The 13,509-nt window shown below is 36.9% G+C and overlaps 1 protein-coding gene across 1 annotated transcript in view; it reads left to right on the top strand.

Annotated features, from left to right (window-relative positions):
* SUGP1 (SURP and G-patch domain containing 1) overlaps positions 1 to 13,509 on the top strand; it is a 57,854-nt gene that overhangs the window by 12,711 nt on the left and 31,634 nt on the right. Inside the window, exons 3-8 of the mRNA XM_044671462.1 lie at positions 61 to 164; positions 2,165 to 2,392; positions 3,538 to 3,661; positions 3,938 to 4,041; positions 5,015 to 5,138; positions 6,960 to 7,297. Coding sequence (XP_044527397.1) covers positions 61 to 164; positions 2,165 to 2,392; positions 3,538 to 3,661; positions 3,938 to 4,041; positions 5,015 to 5,138; positions 6,960 to 7,297 — 1,022 coding nt within the window. The remainder of the gene's footprint in view (positions 1 to 60; positions 165 to 2,164; positions 2,393 to 3,537; positions 3,662 to 3,937; positions 4,042 to 5,014; positions 5,139 to 6,959; positions 7,298 to 13,509) is intronic.

The raw sequence follows: 13,509 nt of genomic DNA, 5'->3' as shown, positions 1-13,509 counted from the left end.
TCTTTTTTAAAAATCCTGTTTTTCATCATCTGATATCTCTTCCTTTTGTTTTGGACTTAGAATTGCAAGTGCACCAAATTCAGCTTCTGTCTCTAACAAGTTTGCCAATGATGGCAGCTTCCTGCAGCAGTTCCTAAAGCTGCAGAAGGAAAGATCCTGCACAGGTAAGCAAGTTCATTTCAACATAGGGACTTAGAAAACTGTAAACTTTGTTTTTAGAATGTCTTGGAAACATACAGCAGGCATTCACTCAACTGTTCAGCATTCAACAGACATTTAAGTTCCTACTTATGCTGATCTTGGGAAAGGTACAAAAATAAATCGGAACTATTTTAGGGATCTTAGAGTTCAACAAATATATATGGTATATATACAGGTAAATAATAGAAATTAGAAAGCAGTAAATACTTAATAAAAGGCAGCATGGCATAGGGCAGAAGCTCACAAACTTTGTGATCTCAGGACCCTTTTACATTCTTAAAAATTAAGAATCCCCTAAAAAGTTTTTTTTAATGATATCTATCATTATTTGCCATTTTAGAAATGAAAACATCTTAGTGTTATTTTGAAAATAGTTTTGACTTTGCAAACCTCCTGAAAGGGTGTTTAGAGAGAGGTCCCTCCATGGAACTTTGACAACCACTGATACAGAGGAGTAAAGACCTTGGAATCAGGAACAGTAGGATTCAAGTTCTGCCTTTGACACATACTTACTTATATGACCATCAGTGAGTCACTGAACCTCCAAGTGCCTCAGGGAACTCAGACTATATACATTATTAAGGAATTACATTGTTGGCCCCAACTTTTCCCAAAATAGTATATAATATATACTATTATAGTATATAATAGGAATAGAGAAGGTTATAAGATTAGAGGGAAAGGAAAGAGAATGCCCAATTTTGAATTAAGGTGGTACGGAGCAGGGAAGGCCTCAGGGAAGATGGTCTTTGAGAGATGGGCAGAATGTAAATAGGCAGGGATAGAGAAGAGTGCATCGTGGGTTTATGGGGAAAAACAAGAAGTGTGAATAAACAGTGCCTTTTCAGAACAGGTCTGGCTTCATTATGGCTGGATTATTTGTATAAGGAGGAGTGATACAATTTAAGGGTATAATGGTAGTTTGGAACCAGTTAACCACATTGGATAGGACTTGGATTTCAGATTAAAGAATTTGAACTCTATTTGGTAGACAATAGAGAACCACTGAAATGTTTTGAACAGTGAAGTGACATCATCAGAATTATGCTTTAGTCCTATTAATCTGGCTTAGCCACCAGTTTAATTCAGCCCAAGATCAAAGCTGTTTATTTTTAACAGACATCTTTTTAAAGCCCTGCTTTTGGAAAAAGGTCTTAAATGGGGAGTACTCACTATTCTGTTTTATTTGGAATAAAGAGGCTTTTTATTTTGGCAATCTAAGATTTGGTGTTAATACAGATTATGTAATGTCCTTATAATAGTAATAGTGATAAATCCCAAATAGTGTTTTATCTCATCTGATTTTCATGACACTCTTGTGAGATGGGAATTATTCCAGTTTTATATAGGAGAAAGTGAGCCTGAGAAGTGGAATAACTTGTCCACAGTTATGACATAAATTGATGGTATGGGCACAGCTGAAATATAAATATGGGCACAACTCCTAATTCAGAGTTATTCTTTTTATGTCATACTACTTTTTTTCAGAAGTCAGCATTGCTGGAGCCTGATATACTTGCCAAGAAGTAGCATCATATAGTTAATGAATAATGAATTTGAAGTCAGAAAATGGGATTAAGTCCTAGTTTTTCCATTTATTAGTTTTGCGACCTTGAGAAATTCCCTCCCACTCTGTTCATAAATTTATTTATTTGAAAAATTAAAGAATTGAATTAAAAATGATTTTAAAGTGGAACCAGAAACATTTAGGATAGAAGAGGAAAAGTTTTCCATTTGAAAAGGTTCCTCTTGGAATATAAATGAATTTTAGAATTTTCTCTCTAAATATAGAATAGATATGCATATCTCTAGGGTTACTTATGTGTGACAGTGCTCGGAGACAGAGTAACAGACAGGATGCCTTCTCAAGGCCCTATCCTGCTAAGTAATTCAGTGTAGTGGCTGCTAAATTCAATAAATGCTATTTCTTTTGTTGCTGTCATTGCTCTTTTTTCCTCCTAAGATGCTTCTCCAAGTTCTGCCTGTGTTCCCTCTAATGTCTCTACCTCAAGCACTGGGAAAAGACCAATCTTGATTGGAAAGAGACCCAGCCTGGGAGTGAGCAACCCTCTCAATCAAGTAAAGAACTATTCTCATGCCAAGCAGAGCCCTGTGGCTAACCGTCTGAGTGTGTTCCAGTCTCCAGATGATGACGATGAGGAGGATTATGAGCAGTGGTTGGAAATTAAAAGTAAGTGTAGTGCTTTCCCCTCACACCCCTCAAGTTTTTTTTTTTTAATTGGCCTATTCAATAACAAGAGGAATGGAAATACTGGACAAACCCAGATTTCCAATAGGATCTGATTTTTTTTAGGTAAATGACAAGTGTATTTTACCTTAGAGAAGGGATCTGTGTTTTTCATTCTTGTGTAAGATAAAAGGAACCTCATTTTACAGAAGGAGTCCTGAACTGGGGGCCTTTAATTCTATGGGCTGCCTTTGTCATTAATGGACTTTGAGACCCTTGGTCAAGTCCTTGATCCTCTCTGAATTTGTTTTTACCTCTATAAAATGTGGACCCTTATAGATCAAACTCAATGGATTCTTAATTCTTATTCTTCTCCATGCTGCATACCCCATGTTGAGTCCATTTGATTTGCTCATTTTAGTCTCTGAATGAGTCTTAGATATCCTATTCCTCTTGTTTTGGGGCCTTCCATCCAGATTAACCAAGGATCCATGTGGGTTGAGTGTTTGGGGATGTCTGTGTTACTCTTGCTATTCTTGTCCTGGGAGAAAATAATAATGTTGGTCTCTGGCACTTTCGCTTCAGTACTTTGTACTGATTCCAGGTCTGCTTTGGGGAGAGGTCAGAAGGGAGGTCATGAGTGTTATTCAGCTACAGGAGCTAGTTTGTATAGTCTCTACAGGGGAAACTCTGAGAGAGATATTCTTTAGAAAGAACACTCAGTAATGTCAGACATCTTATAGGTACATTGGTATCTCTGTGGATTTAGGGATCATCATTTAATCTTGGTAGGAAGGTGAAAACTAGTTATTTTAGGCTTCGATTTAGTTACATTGCAAGTTCCACACACTCCTTTCCAAAGCAATAAATCATTACTTTGAAGGCCATATTGAGGTTTGGCATTGTTCCTAGTGGATTTAGCTTTTTCCCTTCTTGCACATTTCATGAGACTATTCAGATTTTCATCCCTGCCCCTAGCAGTCAATGGTAATTTATACATCATACTAGGATTATCACCCCCATTTCATCCCTCTTCTTCCCTCCCTCCCCCATCCCATTCTTGTCTGTTGTTGTGGTTCTTAGAAATAATGTGCCTGTTGACTGTTGGGTGTATGAATTGAACCCCAGTACTGACAGCCTGCTTAAAGTTTTACCCCCAGAGGATGCGGAGACCCGGAAAGTGGTAGAGAAATTGGCCAGGTTTGTGGCAGAAGGAGGCCCCGAATTAGAAAAGGTTGCTATGGAGGACTACAAGGATAACCCTGCATTTTCGTAAGTATAACTATGCTTAATTTATTTTTTAATCAACTTACTACCTTCTAGTATTAAGGTCTGAAGCCTTATGTTTGTGACTTTGATAAAACTAATTAAAAAGTGCTTTTGAGCTCTGCCAAGCAGCTTCCAGGTGTGATATGCCTCTCAGAGCTTACATTATATTAAGATGCCTAGTTATTTAGTTATTGCCTTTGGAAATGTAACCATCAAAAGCTTTAGAATTAAACTGTGAGAATAACATGTTGCATGACTTTTTCTGACCCATCTTTTCAGATTTTTGCATGATAAGAACAGCAGAGAATTCCTGTACTACAGAAAGAAAGTGGCAGAAATGAAAAAGGAAAACCAGAATGCACAGACACCATCTTCTCAGAAAGGTAGGTGAGGGTGGTGCAAAGACAGAAACCAGGGCAGAGGGTCAGAAATGCTTTTCATTGTATTGGGTTTGAATGGTCTACAGCATGGGTGACAGCCTGCAGAGTTAGTATCAAGGCTTCGTGATGCAGGCCAATTGAATAGAGCAGCAGCTTCATTCTTCTCAAGTAGCAGAAGCTTAGCTGTGAATACAAAAGGAGTTTTAAGGTTAAAATGCCAATTTTCACTGTACACTGAAGCACAGAAGTGCATCTCTTTCTCAGAATATAAATGTGGGGGGAATAGAAATGAATTTTTAAGATTTCAATGCAGTAAATTTAAAATGAAAGATGAAAAATTTTAAGTAGTCATCATAATTTAAATGGAGTACTATCCCAGCTAAATGATAAACTACTGTAATATAGTGGGGAAAAATCGATGGCTGAGCAGAAATAGTTTTTTAAGGAGATTCCCATAAAGAGCCAATTGCTCTTTAATCCCCATGTTCCTTCCCCTTATTACTCCTCCATACAGGGCTCCTATAGTGTGACCTTCTCCTACAGGTAAGAATGAGAAGCGGATGAATCAAAATTGCCTGGAGAAGCTATCACAGGGACAAACCTTTCTAATTCCATTGCCCTGGGCCTAGCTTAGACAAGCCCCACATCTATCTGGACAAAGAATGTCTTTCCCAAATCCATTTTGTCCTGAATGCAGGTACAAATACAACCTGGATTCCAAAAGAGAAAGACTGTGTCCCAATCCAGAGATAAATTATGTAGTTTAAATTCTTGGCCAGGGGTCATTCAGAGCAGTCAGACTAGTAAACACCACATTTTGTTCCCAGTGAAGTAACCTTATTACCGTTTTGCCTGTTTTTCTTTGTATCATTCCCCCAATAAACCCCTCCTCTTGCCCTTGGGGTTCTTAGAACATATTAGGCTTTTGACTGTTGGGTGTGGTGAGTTGAACCCAGTACTGACAGCCTGCTTAAAGTTTCACCCCCAGAGGATGAAGAGACCAAGACTTTTGCTGAGAAGTTGGCCAGGTTTATAGCTGATGGGGGTCCAGAAGTGGAAACAATTGCCTTGCAGAACAACAGGGAAAACCATGCATTCAGGTAAGATGAGAATGATTGCAAGTAACATTCAGGGGAAGAAAGCCCTCAAAAGTCAATTGACTGTCTGTAGAAGTGTTGTTTTTGCTTGAGGATATAAATAGATAACTGGGTTTAATGAAGTCAGCCTTCCACAGGCCCCCAGCTGCCACTGTATAGCATATGGCACCTCTGGTCTTGCTGTAATAATAATGTAATAAACAAATCACATTTATGTAGTGCTGTTAAGGTTACAAGGTACTTACAATAGCCTTGTTTGTAGGTAGTGTAAGCATCCTTATCCCAATTTTGAATATGAAGAAATTGAGACTCTCAGAAGTTTGTGCTTTACTTGTGGTCACACAGATAGTGTTAAAACCAAATTCAGACTTAGGTTTCAACTCCAAAATGAGGATTCTTTCCACAAGTATTATGTTGACCCTCTATGTATCTTGTATGACAGTGATTCCCAAAGTGGGCACCACCGCCCCCTGGTGGGTGCTACAGCAATCCAGGGGCGGTGATGGCCACAGGTGCATTTATCTTTCCTATTAATTGCTATTCAAATTTTTTAAAAATTTAATTTCCAGGGGACTAAGTAATATTTTTTCTGGAAAGGGGGCAGTAGTCCAAAAAAGTTTGGGAACCACTGTTCTATGATGTGTCTTCTTAAGTTGTTCAAGATAGAAATCAGCTCTCTTCTACAGTGTTATTCCTGGGTCTGCATCCTTTGTCCTGGCTAATGTATAAAAATTTGCCCTTGTATAACATCCAGACTTGAATTGTCTCTGCTATTTTGAGTGACATTTTAGAGGAAAATGTCCATATTTTAAGCTTTTTAGTCTGTTAGTTTCTTTACAGCTTTGGAGGAAATATATTCATATCTATATAGCATTTAAGGTTTGCAAATCATTTTCCCTGCAGCCCCTTGAGAGATGTTTACTTTAACCAAACAGAAATTATATCTGATTGCCAATCCTTTGATTCTAAATCTTTTCTAAATATATCTAGGTTGGTCCTCAAATAGCAGATACATAGACCTTCAGTGGATCTTTATCATAAGCCTTTTCAATTTGGTTGGACCTAATTAGTCCTTCTCTTCTGCTGGCATAGCCAGGTTCTCCTCCAGCTGTACCATGATGAGGAGTCAGAGTAGTACTTTAGTAGAGGTTTTTTGTATAAAATTCAGGGTTTCCTGGTACAAAAAGATTGTTTATTTCATGGCTCTCGCCTAGAGCAGCCGAGCCAAGGTCTAGGTGAAGGCTTTTTCTAGATATGGGATTGAGGGAGGCAAAAATGTTCTCTTTCTTGGGTTTTGTTTGATGATAAAAGTTGTGACAATATCCGATTTCTACCCCTACCATTCCACCCTTCCCCCCACCATTATTAAATATGTGGGCTGTGAAATGATTCACACCATTTTTCTTAGAACAGTTAGTAAAAACTTGCTTTTAAATGAATCCTGGAAAATATCCTTTGGTCAGCACGAGCTTGGAACCTACTGTTAGTGGAAATATGTACTCTCCCTCTGATAGAGTTGTTATAATCTTTAGGTAGCTATTCTGAGCAGAGATAATCTTTACCTGCCAGAGCTATAGTTAATAATCCAGAATCTGAGTGTTTATTGTGAACTGGAATTGTCATTATATTGGGAAAGTAATAGTTGAGAGAAGCTGTATGAGTTTGTACTGACCTAAAATAATCCCAAAACATATGATACTAGTCTCCATAGACAATTGCAATAATCTACCCTTTGGGAAGTAACTGATGCCCTAGAGTAGTAGTAAACTTGATACCATATTGTTTGGTCTTCTTAGTTAGAAACACATATGTCCAACTTTATAGGTTTTTGTATGAACCGAATAGCAAAGGCTATAAATACTACCGACAGAAACTGGAGGAGTTCCGGAAAGCCAAGGCCAGCTCTGTAGGTACAACCCCCACACCTGATCCTGGTCTGAAACGGAAGACACCTCCAGAGGCCCCTTCTTCCTCTTCATCCACATCCCCTCCCTCCTCCTCTACCACCATTTCCACCACTCCAGCTCCTGGCAAGGCAGTAGCTGCAGCTACAACCAAGAAGAAAAGGAAGAGCAGATGGGGCCCAGAAGAGGAGAAGGTTGAACTGCCTCCACCTGAGATGGTCCAACAGGATGTGGATGCCTCCCCTTCTCCTCTGTCAGGTAATAACCATTACCTATTTTTAAAAATCTGTTTAACTCCCTTCTACCAACTGTACCCCAATCAGATCCAAGTTAGATTAATTAGACTCTTTTTCACCACATATTACCTTCAGCATATTCTTGATCAGGCAGATCTGTTGTAAATGGATACATAACAAGTTTGTTTCCTATAATCTTCCTGCTCAGCAGTCCTAAATGCAGCCCCTCATTTAGCTTATCTTGTATGCTGATGGAGATAAAACTACTTCATATCATGATTCTGGGAACTGGATGTATCATTTCTTGGGTTATCTAGAAAATCCTGCTTTCCTCTGGCTGATTAAAGTATCTCCCTAGCAACCTCTGAAGGAATGTTTTCCTCTAGGAGCTGAGGTGGTTAAAAGAAGCACCTGTCAAATCTAAGCTCAGCTATTTCAAATCTTCATCTTACAGCTCTGATCATCCTTCCTTTTTTAAGGCTAGATCACAGAAAGGACTTGGTATAAATTTAGCAAGACATATCAGGAAAGCTGGTACATGAACATTGTTCTAGTTTTCAGTCCTAGAGTTTTTAGCAGTTTCACTTAACTAATCTGGCTGATTTGCCTTCCCGAGATGAAAAATTGGGTGAGACTGAACCAGTTACTTTACTTTTTTGGAGAATCTAGTCATTGCCCAGAATGAAGTACTTTGAATTCTTTGCCCAGATTTAAATTGATGAAGAGGAGAGGAAAAGCCTTCAATGGAAAATTGTATCTAGTACTAAGTTCTATATTTTAGAGGGAAATCTGACAAGCTATAACATGTCAAGAATATGAGGGAGCCAAGATAAGGAGAATATTCAGAACAATATAACTTGAGAAATAGTTAAAGGACTTGGGATATTTATTTTGGAGAAGGGAAGACTTGGGGACATGTAATCTATTCTCAGATATATGAGGCTAATAATACCCACTATCAAACTGACAGGATTGTTGTAAGGAAAAGACTTTGTGAATCTTAAAGCACTATACAAATGTGATTTGTTATTATTCCTTGTTTGAAAAATTCCTCAGAATTTAATTAAAAATACACCCTCAGAATTTGTCTTGAAATTATTCCATCCCTTGTGACTTGACTTGCCCAGTTCAATTTTAAGCCATTAAATCTTGCCTTTCCTTTCTTAGACCACTTTCAAATCTGTTTTCCCAAAGTTTTTGTTATAAAGAGAAATTAAAGATTTTGTTGGTTGGTGACTTCATTAGCATGAGATTTACTTTGTTCCTGGGGTGAAGGAAGTGAAGAAGGCATATAAAAGAGAAAAAGATTAAAATGTTTTTTGTCAAAAGAAACCATAACTGTACTGCCACAGTTCCTACTTCCTAGACCCCATCAACTTTTTTGAATATCTTTTTGGTGACTTGTGGAGTTAGTTGGATGAAAGTAAAAAATTTGAATGAAAAATAAGATAGAATTCACCTTTAAGAGAGGGGCCTCATTCAGATTGGAATTATTGGTATGAAATCATAAACTCTTTGAATGTGAAATCCTTTCCTTTTAATTCATATGAATCATAGTCTTAGTTATAACAATAATAATAACTGACATGTAGAATAATGGTTTGTTGGAAAGAACTGGATTTGGTAAGCATAGGTTCCAATTTCATATTCTGACTGCCTGCATGACCTTGGGTAAGTTATATCTTCTCTGTGCTTCAGTTACCTCACCTGTAAAATTAAAGAGTTGGACTAGATGACCCCTTAAATTAACTTCCAGCTTCATTATGAAAAATTTGTGAGCTTATTTAGTGCTAAATTTTTAACTAGTTAAATTTTAAATTTTAGTGTTAAAATTTCTTTAAAAATTTTTTTGCTAACATTTATGTGGCACTCTGAGGTTTGAAAAGTGCTTTACAAGTATCTTATTTTATCCTTACAACTCAGAGGTAGGTAACTATTATTATCTTCATTTTATAGATGAGGAAATGGAGTAAAAGGGGTTAAGTGACTTGGCCAAGGTCATATATCTAGGAATATATGTGTAAGTGTCTGAAGAATGTGTCTGAAGTTGAATTTGAACTTAGGTCTTTATAACTTCAAATCTGCTGTTCTAACCATTGTGCCACCTGGCTGGCCCTCTCATTTGTTCACAGCCCTCTGAGGTAGGGTAGGTATCACTATTTCCCAATTTTATATCCAGGTGAGAAAACTGAGGTTTAGAGGTTGTGTTTTACTTATTAAGTATCATCTTATATGTTGTGTTCTGTTTTAGGTGATCTCATATTAATAGATACATGAACAAATTAAACACTTCAGACAATTAACTGGGCTACCTTATTCTTGAACAACTGCCAATCTCCTTTTTGTACCTCTGGGAAAGAAAAACCCTCATAACAAGTACAGATAGTCTAAAGACCAAGCAGGGCTTGAAAGAAGAGGTAGTACTACCTAGCTCACCCCTTTGAAAGAGGTAGGAGATTCACAAGTGTTATATATATTTTCAGACTTTTTCAGAGTATTGATTAGTTAAATTGATTTTTCTCTTTTTTGTATTTAAAATTTTTTGTTTACGAAATGGCTGTCTGGAAGGGAGAGGGGAAAGAGATACTGCAGAAAACTAGTTTTGTAAAAAACAAGATGTCAATAAAAAGTTATTTTAAAAATATACATAGTCAAGCAAAAAAGCTCTCAATGGCTATGAGAAAATGAGGCAAAATTTTCTTGAAAACTTGTCTTGCTATGATCATTTTCATGTGGTGGGTGGCATTCTTAAGTATCAGTCCTCTGAAATTATGATTGATCAGAGTCTTTCAGAATTATGCATTCTTATAGTGTTTTTATAGTATAAATTGTTCTCCTGGTTCAGCTCACTTTACACTCCATCAGTTCGTATATTTGACTAGGTTTCTCTAAAACTATACTTTTTTTGTCTTTTATTACAGCATAATAGTATTCCATTACATTTATTTTTATTTTATTTTTTTAAACCCTTACCTTCCTTTTTAGAATCAATACTAGGTATTGGTTCCAAGGCAGAAGAGAGGTAAGGGTTAGGCAATTCGGGTTAAGTGACTTGCCCTGGGTCACACAGCTAGGAAGTTTCTGAGGTCATATTTGAACCCAGGATCTCCCATGTCTGGGCCTCACTCGACTGAGCTATCTAGCTGCCCCTACATTACATTTATGTACCATAATTTATTTAGTCTTTGTCTAATGGATGAACATTCTTTTAGTTCCAGCACTTAACAAAGTGCCTGGCATATAATGGACACTTAATAAATAAAATTATTGAGTATTTGATTGATTTTTTTTGCCTCCAGAAAAAAAGCTTCTATAAATATTTTTATACATATGGATCCCTTTTTTTCATTCTTTAATCCTTTTGAGGGCATAGAACAAATAGTGATATTCCTGGGTCAGAGGGCATGAACAGTATAACAACTTGGGGACATAATTTTAAATTGCTTTTCTGAATGTCTTATCAATACCTAGCTCAAATAGCAGTGTATTAATGTTCCTTTTTTCCCCCAATATTTTTAATTTTCCTTTTTTTGTTAACTTTTGCAATCCGATGGATGTGAGGTTGCCTTAATTTGCAGTTCTCTAGTTTTTAACAAATTGGAACATTTATTTCACATGATTATGGCTATTTTAGATTTCTTCTGTTGAGAACTGATTTTTCATATCCTTTGACCATTGGGGGAATAGATCACAATACTATTATAACCAAAGGTTCTTCTTATACAACATAAGAAAACAATCCTAATTCTTCCTTCCTCTACTGCCCATACTCTACTCTTACCTTTTTCCTTGTTTTTTTGCTCAGTAAAGCAATCCACAGTACAGAGTGTTGATTTTTTTTCCCCCAGTCTTCAGCATAATTTTTATTGGAAAATCTTGCTCTGTGTTTTTACACACAGAACTGAGATCTCTTCTAACTCTAGGGGTCAAAGATTCTGTGATCAGGCCATGAACAATGATACAGCTACATTTGTGCTATTGCAAAGTCTTTGAGTGGGTTTTAAGAGTGAAATCATGGTGTGAGGACCAAAATTTTTAATTAATTCAGACATCTATATAGTATATAACACATGCAGAGTATTATGCTAGGCATTGAAAGTGATAGAATTTAAGATATGGCTTCTTGATCTCATATCTTGCAGGGAAGATAGAACACATACATAAATATGCAGTGGGTATGATATGTAATAATACAATACAGTAATGATAGACTGTATTGTTAAGTAACCATTAAAAGTTAATCCTATGGTTTTATGGCCTCTGTGCCACTTTCTTCCACCACTGCTATGCATTTCATCTCATGTAGTTCTTCTAGGATTCACCCAATTCACTAAAAACTTTCCTCTGATTATTTTTTCAGAATATTATTTATTGATATCTTTTGTTTTCATATCATCTTTTTTTTCCCCAATGAATCCCTCTCCCTTCATTTCTTATAAGAAAAAAAAGAGGAGGAAAAACAGTTCAGCCAAGCTAACCATTATATTTTAAAAGTCTGACATTTTTAGTTTTCCACTTCTGTATCTCCTCTACTTTTTCAAAATAGGGAAAGGGGGGGGGGTGCCTTCATATGTCTCTTTGGAGCTACCCTTGGTCTTTGTACTGATGCAGCATTCCTTTTCAGTTGAATATAGAAATCTAGGAATCATCTGCATAGAGATAATAATTGAATTGATTGGAGCTGATGACTTCACTAATTGAGATAGTAGAGAGCAGGAATTCCTAACCTGGGATCCTTTTTTTGTTTTGTTTTTAATAACTATCATTGGAAATTTATCATGCTATATATTTAAGCAGCACTCTCCAGCCACTGATTTCAATTAGAGACCAAGCCAAAAATTCCAAAGGTTTATTGAAGGCACCTAGAGATCCTTCTGGGCTTTCTAAGATATTACTCCCAATTACTGATCTCAGTCTTTCCCACAGCTCTGGCTCTTGTGAGGCAACTGGGTGGCATAGAGGACAGAGCACAGGGCCTGGTATTAAAAAAACCATGAGTTCAAATCCAGCATCGGACACTTACCCATGTGGCCTTGGGCAAATCACTTAACTTCTGTTTGCCCCAGTTTCCTTGACTGTAAAATGAAAATAATAGCACCTATTTTTACAAGGTTGTTGTGAGGATCAGATGAGATAATATTTGTAGGCACAGTGCCAGGTATAGAGTACACACTTTATAAATGTTACTATAATGATTTTGGACACTATAATATTGATGAAGGAAATCAAGGAGTGATCCAGTAAGAGGAAAATGAGTAGAGAATAGTGTCATAAAAACCAAGAGAAGAGAAAGAGTACCAAGTGATCAGGAGTCTGTTTTAGAGTGATTGTAAAAGATGTAAATTGAGAAAAACCCATTAGATTTGGCAAGCAGTGATCATTGGTAACTTTGGAAAGAGAAATTTCCATTGAATGATGGTTTTGGAAGCCAGATTGCTGAGAGTTGAGAAAAAAGGAAAAAGAAATAGAAATATGGATGAATAGAATTGCTGAGGAATTTAGCCCAGAAATGGACAAGAAATGTAGAACAATAACTATTGAAGATTGGATTAAATATAATTTTTTTTTTAGTAATGGGGAGATATTTCCAGGAAAGTACAAGGATCTAATAGGGGGAAAATTTAAGATAATAGAGTGGCCATAATAATAGGACAGTCTGATGGTGAAGACTAGATGGGATTGGATCAACTGTCAGTAAATGAACAAAACGAAGGTACTATTGTGTGCCAGACAGTCTTCTAAGTGCTAAGGTTACAAAGGAAGCAAGGGACAGTCTGGCCTCATGGAGCTCAAAATCTAATGGGAGAGATAATGTGCAAACAACTGTACAAACAAGCTATATATGGGATAGTATTCAATAGAGGAAAGGCACTAGAATTAAGAAGGACTGGGAAAGACTTCCTGTAGAAGATAGGATTTTAGCTGGAACTCAAAGGAAGACAGAGAAGCCAAAGCCAGGAGATAGAATTCAGGAGGAAAAGCATTCTAGGCCTTGGGATAGCTAGAGAGCATGCCTGGAATGGACTGTATTGTTCAAGGATCAACAAAGAGGCCAGTGTTACTGGATCAAAGAGTATGTGTCAGAATAAGGTACAAGACTGGAAAGGCAGAAGGTATGTGTTTGGGAGGTAAAGAGAGGTTTTTTTTTTTTTTTAACATTTATTAATATTCATTTTTAACATGGTTACATGATTCATGCTCCACCTTTCCCCTTCAACCCCCCCCCCCCCCCGC

Source organism: Gracilinanus agilis, chromosome 1 (assembly GCF_016433145.1).
Source record: "Gracilinanus agilis isolate LMUSP501 chromosome 1, AgileGrace, whole genome shotgun sequence".
Classification (NCBI taxonomy): Eukaryota; Metazoa; Chordata; class Mammalia; order Didelphimorphia; family Didelphidae; genus Gracilinanus; species Gracilinanus agilis.
Note: the sequence above shows the minus strand (reverse complement) of the source record. Positions and strands in the feature narration are given on the sequence as shown.